At 43.0% G+C, this 14,574-nt stretch overlaps 1 protein-coding gene across 1 annotated transcript; it reads right to left on the minus strand.

Moving 5' to 3' along the window:
• Window positions 1-500: 500 nt before the first annotated feature.
• Window positions 501-11,944, minus strand: slc38a8a (solute carrier family 38 member 8a). The gene is given in 11 exon segments (XM_076734004.1): window positions 501-603; window positions 856-907; window positions 983-1,185; window positions 1,490-1,637; window positions 2,836-2,950; window positions 6,422-6,479; window positions 7,701-7,805; window positions 8,222-8,378; window positions 8,991-9,189; window positions 11,673-11,899; window positions 11,902-11,944. Coding segments are annotated over 11 exon segments (1,410 nt in total).
• Window positions 11,945-14,574: the final 2,630 nt, after the last annotated feature.

Raw genomic sequence — 14,574 nt, forward strand, 5'->3', positions numbered from 1 at the left:
ACAAGACTTATTTACACACACATTCAAATATACATGTACAGAAACATCTGAATCTTACCTCCCTCCCTTGTGGCTCCCTCAAGCAAACTGACAACTCAGTCTGATATGGCTCTACAGTGGATACCAATAGTTCCTGTAAATAATCCCAATCTGGCCTCTTCCATCACATATTCTAGAGGTAACGTGCAGACTGTGCAAAAACTTTGAACAAAAAAAAAAAAAAAAAAAAATTTCCTGTTTACTGCACTGTGTTTGGCACACATGGTCATATCTTATAGTTTTCACGTCATATTGGTACAGTGATCCAGCTCGTTTTTATGATACACTACTGATAGTGGCCAAGTGAAATATGATTGAGGAAATAAAAACCATGACAAACATGTTTATAACAACCCGCCCACTATCTTAAGGCTTCTTCAGCTTACCCACAAGTACAAGTTAAAATCTAGGCACCACAGTCTCCATGAAAAAAACCCTGGATCAGCCGGGAGGAGGAGGGGTCAGATCTTTCCGAGGATCTGCATGACAGCGATGGTGGTGCTCTGGCCGAAGATGAACGCTCCACAGAGCAAGGTCACACCTCCCCAAAAAGTGAGGATGACTCTGGAGAAGACAGGCTTCAATGTAACAACTGAAAAACTCTCACTGTGAGTTTAGGACCAAGAGTCTATTCAAAAGCTGCTATTAGAATTCAAATGTCCATGTTCAAGGTTTCTCAGAGAATGAAAACACTGATTAACACCCACTCAGGCAACTTATTATACTACATTTATTCTCCGTCTTGAGTATTATTTTGAGTTGCCACCCAGACAGAGATTTACAATACATTAACATTTAAATTAGGTTTTTTCTCACCTGGTCTTCCAGGACACTGGCTCAGACTGCATGGCAAACATCAAACAGAGTCCTGTTCAAACATCACAGGTTTTAAGGGTTGTAGCACAACTGGGAAAATATGAATCTACAGTATAACTAATGTTACCTGGAAAGATGAAGATAAAAAAGGCACTGATGCCTCCGATGACACTGATGACCTTGCTGATGTCTGGTACAAATGTGGCGATGAGCAGTGTCACTGTTATCCACAGTACCGTCAGCACGTAGCGGCTGCGGCTTTCAAACTCCACCATCACGGCGCCTTCGCATCTCCGCCGCCAGCTCAGCAGGAGGTCCTGGATCACTGATCTGATGTGCAGGGATGGGTATGTTTTTGATCAATTACTGTGGCTGAAGACAGTCTTCATGCAGCTGAAGCACTGTCTTTGTAAGACTGAGGTTGTGTGGAATTTTTTTCATATTTATCAAAAGATCCTGTGTCCACATCAGGTCATATTTACTGTAAATATGACCTATCATGTAGGAAACTGTATTTAAACTTCATCTGAACATTTCACATAACTTTGGATGATTTCATGAAAGTGAAATAAAGCGACAGACTGAGACAGATTCAGCTGAAGCGATTTAAATTCACTAAGGTTGTATCCCTGACCTGCCCAGCAGCAGGATGATGGGATAGATGGTGATGATGGAGACTCCGAACAGCAGCCTGGCAATGAGCATCAGAATGTCATCACCGGTGTACGACATCAGAATGTCGGCTTTCACGTCCTTTCCAAATGTCAGGTACCCATAAACCCCTGCAACAGAGAATGGAGGATGCCGTTTCCTTTTCCGTCTGCAACAGATACAGTGCATCTGATGCCAAATGGAAAAAATGACATTTTCACTCACAAAAAATGGCCAAGAGAGCTGACTCAGCACAAACATGGTGGCATGACGGTGAGTGGAATAACATACGTGTATGGATGCTGTATAGACAATAGTGAGGCAATATGCCTAAAACATGTTCAAATCAGTTCATAAACTGTGACATAGCTGTAACCAGACTAAACCTGTGACCCATACTACATACTAATAGTTGTATACAGTTTAATACATACTTAATGTAGCTACTGTGGGTGAATAGTGTCCATGCTACATATTCAAAACCTACTAAAAATTAGTCTTCAGTATGAACTGTGTTAGAATGTAGTGTGGATTTGGATACAGGAACCACAGCCATGCTAGCAGCTCTGTGAGGCTGCACTGAGGCTGTCGCTTTAAGCTAAATGCTCAAACTGTTAGCAAGCCAACACGCTAACAATGACAAGTATTCTGAAAAACATGACCCTCTTAGTTTAGCAAATTAGCAGGCTAAGGCTTGCTAATTAGCGCTAAACACAAACTACAACTGATGTTCTTGGCATTAGTTTTGCAGGTATTTGGGCATAAAACAAAGTTTTGGACAAATTATAGGTTTGACCTGATGGCGGTGCTAGATGAAAAGTCAGAGCATCACCACAGTTATTCCACTTCTTCCTGAAGGGGGCATGACTGTCTAAACCAAATTTCATGACAAATCAGTTCTCTGGTTGTCAAGACATTTCAATCAAGACCACAAATGTCAGCCTCAGGGGGGCGCTGGAGGAAATGTCAGGGGATCAGCTGAGTCATTACGATTCATTGTCTGGAGGCCGTGAATATCTGTTCAAAATGTCACCGCAATCAAATTGATGTTGAGATATTCCAGTTTGGACCAGAGCAGTGGACCGTCAGACACTGCCATTCCAAGAGCAGCTACAGAGAAAACTTTCCAGCTGCGACCTTCAAAGCACGCTGCTCACTTCACCTTGATATGAGACAAAGTGGTGCGATCATACCTCTGGAACAGAGTTCTCTGTATCAAAAGCACCCAAGAACACACTTTGTTTCCCCCCTGATGGTTTCTCTGCTGCTGATACTGCACTGGAATTACAATGCAGGAGGAAGTGGATAGAAGAGAGGAGTAGTAGAAACCTGTGAGGGAGTAGATGACAAGACAGAAGATCATGGAGACCACAGAGATGAAGACCCAGTGGGAGAGCCGCTGGTTCTCCATGCTGCTGTAGATGGCGATGGATGCCTCGTGACACTGGAACAAACACACAGACATGAAAAGAAATGGAAAAATCAAAAACTGTGCACTCTGTGCAGAGAATGAAGGTTAATTCTAACTGATCAGTCCAGCAGCTGATCTCATGCACCACTCCTCTTCTCATTCTGAATGCGAGAACACAAAATACAGATCCACTGACAGATATAATAGAGACTAGTTGTCAGCCAGACAGATTGCGTGCCTCTCTAGCCGGCGGCCCGGGATTTTTCTCATCTGTTTGGAGCTCACAGTGCAGGGCGAGGATCCAGAGGTCTTATCTATGATCTTTCTGCCGGTGTGAGGAACTGAGATAGGGAATTAAATGAAGGCTGTGGGCTCTGAGTGGTACAATAGGGCAAGTTAAACCATCACAGAGGTCAGGATACAGACTCTTGTCCCCACTTGATCCCAGCTGCCATTGCCCGGTTTTAAATCTCGCTTCCCCTTTCCTGCCATCCCCTCCCCCAACTCATCAGGTCTCTTTTCAATCCTTTGCAGTGCAATCACTCACCCTGATGGTGTGTGTGTGTCTCTGTGTGTGTGTTCCTGTGAGAGGACATGCATCAGTCCTTTCACACTTTCCCCTCCTTTTATTAGATCCTGCCAGCATCCCTCAGGGGTTACCTTGGCAACTTGGGAAGTCACACATCAGTCTGTCGTGCTTTAGATTGACAGAATGATCTTTTTCCTTGTACCCTATCCTGCTATTAAATATGAAAAGCTCACTCTGCCAAGTTCCCGCAGAACACCGCAGCCCTAGGCTGCACCTGGCTGCTGACCTTTACACTACACTGAAACAGTCTCCAGAGAAAGTCCAGGGCCTAAAGATTACTGAGAAAGCCCACTCTGCATCACTTCAATGTCTGCTACTGTTTGCAGCAGAGAATTCATTTTCTCATTTGCCTCCAGTGGCATCTCAGCACGCAGATGTTTGGTTTTATTGGTCTACGTTTTGAGATCTGTCTCTGAAATGTCTGTCTCCAGCCCGACACAATGGAAGTGAATTTGTTTGCTCACAGCATTCTGCAGCAGTGCATCCTTCCATATTATTATGGGCCATTTCTTCTGTACAAAGTAGTTTCAGTGGAAACTGTTCACAGTGAGGCCTACATCCAGAGATGTACACACATCATCACATCACACAAACACCTTTAGCACTTGCCTCCTCCATTGCTGTCTATGTGGTGTGTTTTCCCTTTGGTACCAGTCTCATCCTGCTGTATGCCAAGTGATGCACAAAGCTGGCTCAAGCAGGAAGTTGTTGACGCCAACCACATTAACCAACCAATGGCTGAAGGCTACGGTGAGTTCCATGTTCAGATTAACACACTGACATATTTCCTTATTGCTGAGAGTTGGATGAGATGATAGATACCACTCTCATCTCTGTCAGTAAATATGAAGCTACAGCGAAGCTACAGCCAGCAGGTAGTTAGCTTGGCTCAGCATAAAGACTGGAAACTGGGGAAAACAGCTAGGCCTGGTTCTCTTCAAATGTAAAAAAAGTCTGCCTACCAGCCCCTCTGCAGACAGACTCCATTAACAAGGTCAAGATAAATGACGGTTTGTTTCTTGCGTAACTGTACATTTATTACAATCATCAACATTTGCTGGCTGAAATATCGGCCCTCGTATGCAGCTACTAGGTGTGTTGGCTGAGTCTCTGTACTAATCCAGCGGTTTCCTGCAGGATTCATGATGTCATACAGATCTTGGCAGAAGTCCCAACTGATGACTACTGATGCCAGTATGCTTCAACAGAAGTGTCTGTGGTGGTCAAACAGTGCTTCATAGAAATAAATGTAGGTTAAGTCATTATCGCTGAATGAGGGAACACATTGGTGACTGAGCCTTTGGCCAACTGATGAAAGTACTGCGACATTCATATATTTGCAGTATTACAAACTGTGATGACATTCCAGGACATAATGCTATATTAAGTTGCTGCTAATGCAAACCAATCATTTTCCACTGCCACTGTTTCACATTAGGAGTATTTACTGGCAAAACACGAGTTGGCTTTTATTATGCAGTCTCATAGGAAAAGCAGCATGTCCGTCAGTGAGCTTTGAACTTACAACTATCATTAACCAATAATGTGTCTACAAAACAGAACGATCATTTTCAGCATTTTTTGAGAGTGGATCAGTATGAAATATTGCAGGAAGTAATGGAACAGGAAGGAGCAGCCACAGTCAGCTGTGAGATAAAGAGCTGCAGTCGACAGGCCGCAAACCTCCAACTTCTAACCAATGTAATAACTCCTTTCACTGTGGCCTGTATGCAGCATAAAATCACATCACTGTTGATCACAGACTGAAGGAAAAAGGGAAATGATTTTCTGACTTCTTCAGTAAAACGGCAATAGTTGGTTTGTTTGCTGCTCACAGACTTCTGTGACGTGTAGTATTAAACTACACTTGCTGTTACCACCTGTAACTACAGGTGTCGCCAAATCAACTAGCACTGAAATCTTAAGGATTAACAACTTTAAAGCTTCCATTCTGAAAGAATGTTAGTTTGAGAAGAGAATCATCAAACGTGACTAAGTACTGTAAGGTTAGTTTAAAACATTTCTTAATTGAATTTACAGAACAGCTACTGTACTGTGATACAGACTATTACTGTGATCTAAAATTAGGTGACAGAAGATTTTGGCCACATTCACCCTGCAGAGGTGAAAATTAAGTAGCATTATATTTACAGTATATTTACATTTACATTTAGTTTTATCTTGTATTCATTGCTGCTTTTTCTGTATATATTTTTTGTCACTTTTTTGTTTACTTTTTTAAATTTTTGTATATATGCTATGGTCGTCTGTATGTTTTTTGTTCATTGCGACTGCAACAAAAAAAAATTCCCAGATTGGGATCAATAAAGAAGCAGTCTGAAGTCTAAAGTCTGCATTTGAAGAAAGACTTTGAAAAATTATCACATTTGCCTTCACGGCTGTTGCACACTGTACAGACTAGTTCTTTTCAACCATCCTCAGGCCTTGATTGAGAATGTAGAACAGAAGCTCTGTTCTTCTGCTACAATAAGGGGACGCAGTTATTGGAAAGTGATGTTGCTGTTTGAGCTTTGAAAATGCAACTTCTCATTGTTTTGATCACCAAAACTGAAATCCCATTTACCTCAATTGTTTTGGGCTGGTGGCAGAAAATCAGACAGACTGGGACAAATACTGTAAAACCCAAACTATCTACAAGGACAGGTTCTATGAGTGAGAAAAATCTGCTTATTACTTGCTGGGTTACCACGTTTTAATGTAGTCCCACGCATGTTTTTAGAATTTTGCAGCCATAATTAAACAGCTTTCTCCTCCTGAAGCATTCATACATACATAAGCCACACAAAACTGCACACTCTGTGGCCTCCAGCCTTACCACAGTATAATGTTCCAAACACATGTTAACCAAGTCTCAGAGGGTGTTATATGAATACATTTCAAAGTGATGCACTCACTTGGAAACCAAAGCAGATGGTCGGGATGACGCTGAACATGGAGGCCCAGGAGCTGATTCTGCACACAGACAGGAGGAGACACAAGAGTCGTTTTTTGGATTTCACAAATGCCATGAGAAGAAGAAGAAATAAGCTATTGTTAGGGCACCATTCATAATGCCATGGCATTTAGAGACACTTCCATAGAGCTCATCTGTCAATCACAGGCGCACAGCTGACAAGAGCAGCTGGGGGAAGTCAGGGAGCCAGAAAGAGCATCTTTACAGTGACACAGGGGTTTAAGGAAAGGAGCGGGCACAGTGGTCTGATCTACTTCATCTGTCCCGGTGGCCTGGATTCAGAGCAGATTTATGACTCATGACATGTCATATTTCCTGGAAGCAACCTCATTACATGAACTTGCTCTTGTGATCAAGTATATTATTACACAGAAAAGAAAGCCTCAAAGACAGAACTTCACTTTTTAAAAAAAAAGACAAAAAAAAAAAAACCTTCTGTTTATCATTTTGTTCTAATTATTTTCGGTTTTATTTTCTTTCTTCATTTCCAGCCAAACTGCTGAGGCTTGAAGGCAGATTACACACCTCATGCACACAAAAGTAAATACAGACAGCTACACATATTCACAGAAAATAATTTTGTAATCAATTTTGACAGCCGCAGACTGTTTTCATCACAAGACACCAAAGCGAATGTGACAGAATAGTCGGACATTTTGGAAACACAGTTATTTGCTTTCTTGCAACGAAAGAAGTGAGAAGATCAATGGCATTCTCATTTGTTTGTCAAATACGGAGCTACAGCCAGCTGACAGCTAGCCTAGCTTTGCATAAGGACTGGGCACAGAGGGGGGCAGTCACTCACGTCATTTATGTCATACAATAAGCCAAGTGTAAAAACAAGTTTAGCTGCTGTTTCCCCCCGATACCAGTTTTTATGCTAAGCTAAGATAACCGTCTCCTGGCTTTAGCTTCATATTTAACAGACAAATATGAATGGGTATGAATGAATATGGGTCACAATTTTCATCTATCAACAAGAAAGCAAATCAGTGAAGTTCCCAAATATGTCATAAAATAAGTGCTGCGAACAGGAGGACGACTCAGCATTGCACTCATGATGGAACCAATTTGCTTACAACTACACATATCTACTCTCAACACCGATTTTCAGAAGCCACTGTGACCGGTGGAGGTTGCTGGGAGCCTTGCATCCCATCATTCATCCCCATCCACACGGAAAAGCACTCACACACTCAGACACAAACACACACACGTACCCACTGCTGTAGAGAGGAGCGATGTGAACCATAACAGAGGGCATAGTGTGGTATTTGATGATGATGGCAGTGGTCAGGTAGGTCGCAGCGAGAGTGCCGAGAACACTGTGAGAGGACAGGGACAACACGCCTGGGTCAGGCAGAAATCACACAAACCAGAGACATTTAAGTGCAATACAGGAGTGGATTACTGGAGACTGACCACAGGTGTCATTTATCTATATACACGTGTACAATATTACATCACTGCAGCAAGATGAGTGGTTTAACCACTGAAGCTCAGCAAAGCCTTTTCAAAAGCCGTCATGGTAATCTGCCTGTTATGTGACACAGTTTCTTGTGTGTAAACCAAACAGAAGAGTTAATGAAGCACTCAATAAATACGGTTCATCCTGAGGGGAGCATGAATGTGACAGAAAAGTGACATATGCTCCTGTACTGCTCTGTCGAATTTTTTAAACCACGTGTGTGCGGACAAACAGCTGATGTGCATGTATGCATTCCAACATGGGCCACCTGACCTGATGTACTTCTGAATGCTGATCTCTTTGGGGATGGACAGCGGCAGGATGAGGAGGATGCAGAGCAGCACCAGGGCGAAGCGCTGGTCTGTGTAGAAGTGGTACGGCATCTCTGACTCCGGCAAACCAGTTACCAGCTCATACAGGGAGCCACACACTGACAGGTGAATGAGAAAAGCACAAACATGACATGCATGACTATCTGTGCCGAAGATAAGGAACATTAAGGCCTCATTTCCTGATGATGTGACTCTGGTGCAGACGGGGAAACACCTGCTTCAGACCATATATCAAATCAGCCCTCCATCTGTGGACACTGTCTGAACCATCAGCTGACACTCAATGCAACAAGCCACAGACATAAATCTGCCCTTGAACTGAGAGGAGACAAAAGCCAAACAAGGTCATCGAGGATTCATCCAGACAGAAGAAGAGGGGAGAGATCGTAATCGGCCAGAGAGAAAGTGGAGCTGGATGACTAAGAAAAACGAAAAAACAAACGAGTGATTCAAATCCAAATTACAGGAGGCAACAGATTCCAATCAAAGAAGCGGTCATGGTCACATTACGGTTCCTTCTCCCAATGACCTGGTCTGATTTTGGGACATTAACTGGCAGACACTCACTCATTAGAGCTGCTCAACAGTCATTTCAACACAGGTCGTTTCAGACAGCAGTTCTGTTCAAACTCAACTTCTTTACAAAAATGAATATTGATGATAAAGCTGAAAAGGGATTTTACAAAAAAGTACCAGTAAGGCCAACTTACACTTCTCCAGCTGGTCATCCACTATGACCAGAAAAGCCACAGAGATGATGAAGAGGTTGAAGACGAAGCAGATCTCACACAGCTGACCGATGGCCGGCCCGCACACCTCCTTCACCACGGCCTGGTAAGTGCACTGGCCGCTGATGGATGAGGAGTAGCCCAGGATGATCAGACCGCTGACCAGGAACACAAGGGAGACCTGAGGCCCAGATGACACATTTTAAGGCAGGATATTGATATTTATGAACGTGCTAAAGATTTGACCTGATCAAAATGTCATTTTGTGACACAATTTCTAAATTATCCTGAAATCTACTTTGGCATTTCTCTGCTAACACTCCTTGTTACTCCGGCCTAACACAATATACTCAAACAGGCTGAGCTCTCATTTAGACAACATCATCAACATTTGTGAGCTGTGTCTTCTTTTTTTAAATGAAAATAGGCAGTGAGTATAAAAACTTTTGCTTTGGTATCAACACTGAAAGTCAGGAATGTTATTTAAAACAATAAAAACCTTGACCAGCAGATGGTGCCAATGTCACAAATTCCTAAGCGGCTGTAATGAAACTGCTTTGTCTTTTATTCTAAACTGCAGATTGAGAACAATTTTTGATTTTGTCTACACGGACAATACACAAAACATTTATTGTTCCAGATATATTGAGCTAAAGGCTATTTTCCACAAGCACTGACAAGGCTAACTTGTCCATATTATCCCACTCCAGCTGCTATAATATAACATCAAAGGGAAGAGGCCGGCCATCTGAAATTTTCCAGTCAAACCCTTTCAACTTTGACGCTAAAAGATGAGCCAAGCAATTACCTTCACAGCCCAGGAGGTTGCCCCTCCAGCCCCGCTACGTATCAGGATTAATGTCAGTGTCTTCTGGGTTAATATGCTGACAAGAAGCGGGGAGTAACTATAACAAGAGGTGTGGAGGCTAAAGTGTTTCCTCCATAACAATCAGAAAACCAGCTTCACAGCCTAAACAGAGGGAAGGGAAAGCACTGGAGAGAGAAGGCATCCTTCAGGGTTATTGGTCTCTATGAGCCAACACCTAAACACCCTGTTTTCTCAATAATTTAATCAGTATTTTCATGATCAGTTAAGCTACAAATTATGTTTTCAATTAATTCAATAGAAAATAACACAAAGACAATCCCTGTCAAGTTTCCAAAGTCTAAGTGATGCATCAAATTGCTTCTTTTGTCTGAACAACACACCCAGACACAACAGTGTTGAATTTAATAGAATACACAACACATTAGCAAATCATTGTTGTGTGGAGAATATGTGGAGACCAAAGCAAGAGCTAAAAGCTGAGTAAATATTGGACTTACATTTGCTCAGTGACCAGACACAAGACGGTAAATGAATGCTAATGTGTCTAAATGTATTTACGTAAATGTTTACTGAGGCTTTAGCCATGGAAAAAATTCTATAATCCTTTGATATGTGGTGGCTCTGCATCTATCAGCATGTTCTGCCCCCTAGTGGTAAAAAATATAGCAATTTAAACTATATATCAAATTGTCATTGACTAATGTCTTGAAAGTCTTGGCATACAAAAACGTTCTTTGTTTCAGGACAAGATAACTCACTTGTTTAATTTCACATCCAGTTTTGGAATTTGAGGACATGACGACGAAACCACATGAGAGTCAAATTAAAAGTAAGGAAAAAATGACTTTCTATGAAACAATAAAAAAAAAGGGACAAGATCAAGGACACACACAATTTAAGTTTAAAGACGTTCAAGCCTTATTTTGTCCAAAGTCTGCAGACGGACAAATGATAAGGAAGGAGCAGCAAAGGAGGCGAGACAGTGAAGTGAATGCTTTTCAAACAGAACAGACGAGGAAAAAGAGAAACATACGGAGCCCCTCTGTGTCTACTGCTCGGGGTTTTTTCCAGTAAAATGTAGGAAGGACAACAAGGGCAGACAGTGACACGAGGAAAATGATTTCTATTTTTCCTCTGCGACTCTTCATCAGTGTTTTTATCTGCAGAGTCACACAAAAAGAACTGAAACAGGAATGCATGCTCCACTTCTCTGACTGAGCTGCTCCATTCCTCTTCGGACAAACTAGAGCGCACAGGTTCCCCAGAACAATTCCCATCATCCACATGAGAGGCAGCCAAAAAAAAAAAAAGACTTATGCTGGGATTTGTGGTGAGTCTGGGAACTTTTTTATACACACAGCTTTCAAGTCAGTTTTCAGGCCAAAGTGATGATCAAGTGAGGTGAAAAGGTTACGCACAATGAAGGTAAAAAGACTGAAGTGTTAATCCCCAAAACAATTTCAATATTGCAGTGATGTGAGTGACAGAGTGGAGAAAAGAGGTGAACATCAGAGGAGAAGTGAGACTGATAAGAATGAAGTGAATGTAAAAGGTGCTGAGGTCAAGTCTAACATGGCCTCTCCTGTCAGGTGGAACAGATCACAATCTCCCTAATTGATCTCAGTGGACCTCAGCCCTCACTGGATAAGATGCATCTGCCCTACAACAAACTTCCAATAAAATGCATATAAAAAGTTACCTCAACTTTTGATAAATAACCTTCAAAAAGGAGGCAGTTTGGCTGCCTCAGCTTTTAAGATCTGTGCCAAAACCCAGAAAAGCGTAGAGTAGAAATAACCTATTATATTCTTATTTCGTAGAAAAAACATGCCCACCAGCTCCACGGTGACTGCGCTGCGGATGCCCCCGGCTCTCTCGAAGGCCCAGGGGAAATTGAGAAGGCCGGCGCCCAGAGCGGACTTCAGCATGATGAAAATGGCCCCCATGGAGCCGAGCCGAGGCCCGGCGGTCACGTCCAGCGGGGGCTTGGCTGAGGCTGAAGCCAGCAGACTGATGCTCTCTCTGGCCAACTCCTCCATGCTTCAACCGGTGGGAAACTCACAGCGGGGCACACTGACGCACACGCGCGCTCACAGGCTACACACATACACCCGCGCGGGCCGACGGTGAGGTCTTAACCACTCCTCGCGCACGCTGCTGCGCTTTGAGGGCCGGCCCGCTCACGGGACAAGGTGAGCCGCATGGCCGGAGGAGGGGCAGCTGATGCCTTCAGGTGCTGCTCGGAAACTGTGTGCAGTCCTTCAGAGACAACCCCAAGGGACTTACCATGCTACCTCTTCAATGAAAATATATTAAGAAAGTAAGTGCCACAGTAAGCTAGATGAAGACGCTTCCACATCACCATAGTTTAAGATAAACTCTGCCATAATAAAATCAACAATGGTGATCTTTCCAGCAGTAGATGAAATGCAGATAAGGGACTCCTGGTGTCCAAAGCAGTCGCAATTAAATCTAAAATCTAATAATTTGTCAGCCCACTCATTATGTATTTGTTTCATTCATTTGTAAGGGACCATAGGCACAAATAGTATCTGATGTCTTTTACCACAGTTAGCATAATACAAATTTTTACTTAATGCATAATCTGAGAAGAAAGAGAACACAAGTGACGAAAACTGGAGGAGGACGGGGAGGAGTTGAAAAGGTATGAGAAGGATGTTGAAGGGCTGGGATGGGGGACAAAAGAGGAGAGGGGCAAGAATGTCTTGTTCCGGCTGGTCAGACTATCACATGCACTGAAGTCAGCGAAAGTCTGCAGAGAAAGTCAGATGGTAGAGGACTTAGGGAGTTGCGAAGGTCCCACGTGGACAAGATTGTTCTCACACAAGCATAAAAGATCAGATCCATCATTGATGCTGTTGTATGGGGGTGAAACCAATCTGATTACGCTTCAGGGTGTGAAGAAAGCTCAAACACACTTTAGGTTCAGAATGTTAGCAGTATTTATCATGAGCAATGTGGAGTTTGTCAGGTGAGGAAGCAGTCACAATTACTCATCTGAGAAGACAATTCTGAAATGTCCAGCAGTGGAAATATGTGCACAGCGGCTTTTAAATTCCATGCACAAAACTGATGTGATGGTACAAAAGCCAAAAACATATTGAGTTCACCCCCTCAAAAAAACCCCAGCAATATACAGCATCCCTTTATTTCACTTGTGAAGTTGAGTTCCTGGCTTTTAATTTCATGGATGAAAATGAAAAAGCAACACAAATCAATTTCCTGCAGTACAGTTGCAGGGTAACAGATTGTACCCTGCAGCGTTCTGAAGGAAAGGAAGGACATGGACTGAATCAGGAAGTAATATGTTGATTTGCATATGTAATCAAAGATGCTTTAGAACAACTGAACCCTCTGAGGTGTAACCCCTGCTATTCAAATGTAAAGGAACAGTGCGGAAAATTCATCTCACAAATTCTCTTTGAAAATGAGTGAGGTCATGAGGAAGAGGAGTTCAGGTCTTTCAAGCCTGGCGTAAGATGTCAGTGGGTAAGAAAAGTCTCAAGTCTTGGAAATGAAATAGTGAAGTCTTACATTTTGTGTTAGAAACAGTTTGTAAACAACAGAAAATGTACAGAATAATGCAGCAGTGCAAGGGGAATGGCACCAGCTGCACTTTTCTTTTATTGATAATTAGCAAATATGAGCATGCTAACCCAATAAAATACCGTGGGTAGCAAGGCGAATATTATACCTTCTAAAAATCTACACGTTAACATTATCATTGTGAGCATGCTAAGATTAGCATTTAGCTCAAAGCACCCCTGTGCCTCAGCACAGCCTCACAAAGCTGCGAGCATACCTTCGTCTAGCTGAAATGAGAATTTATTTCTTTCAGATAAACCTGTTGATATGTTTAAGTCATATGACTGGCTGCACCTTGTTACATTATTCCTGGTATAGAAGCACTTTCATGTTGCCATCTGCTTTTCGAGGACCACTGCACAGTCTGTGCTGCTCTGCGCTGCTTTTCCTGCTCATACAACATCACTGGCAGCTTTCCAGCTGATTCCAAGCGCACTTTTGTTATATCATAAGTTTTAATCTTTGGACTGGGGCAGGAGTCATTCCAAGTTAAAAGTCCAAGTGAAGTCACGAGTCATTTGTGTTAAAGTCAATGTCGAGTCTTTTTTGATTTTGTCAAGTCTTGCGTCATCTTATTTATGACTTGAGTCTGAGCTCTGAGGGGACAAATGGATGATATGGAGGAAAGGAGAGAGAGGAACACGTGGACAGGCCTGACCGAAGGGGAAGCAGGAGTGTAGATGCCAGCCTTTCATGCTCACACAGACATTAGTGGATAAAGTGGATGGGGAAAGGTACAGGCTGGTAGGAGATATGATGGGGGAAGAAGTGATGAATCTGAGGGGGGTTGAGAGTTCAGCTGAGAGCCGCCACAGTGTCTCTTTCAACTGCCCGTCCAGGATGTGAGCAGGCGACCTGATCGGCCTGACAGGAAGTTCTGGCATCTGGGAACCGTGGAGGGAAAGAGGGCATGTGACCTCCACTCACTACCAGCTTTCCCAAATCTTGTTAGCACAGCTATCTGGCTCCAGGGTCATTTCCCAGTTTCCCAAGGTTCCAAGGGAGATTAGTTCTCGAGTGGGGCCGTCATCCAAGAGGACGGGTGACAGATTCACAGGCTGATCTGGCCTATTAGGCTCGGATAAGGAGCCAAAGCTCAGACCCCCAAGCACACCGACACACATCACCTCT

This window comes from Chaetodon auriga, chromosome 6, assembly GCF_051107435.1.
Source record: "Chaetodon auriga isolate fChaAug3 chromosome 6, fChaAug3.hap1, whole genome shotgun sequence".
Lineage (NCBI taxonomy): Eukaryota > Metazoa > Chordata > Actinopteri > Chaetodontiformes > Chaetodontidae > Chaetodon > Chaetodon auriga.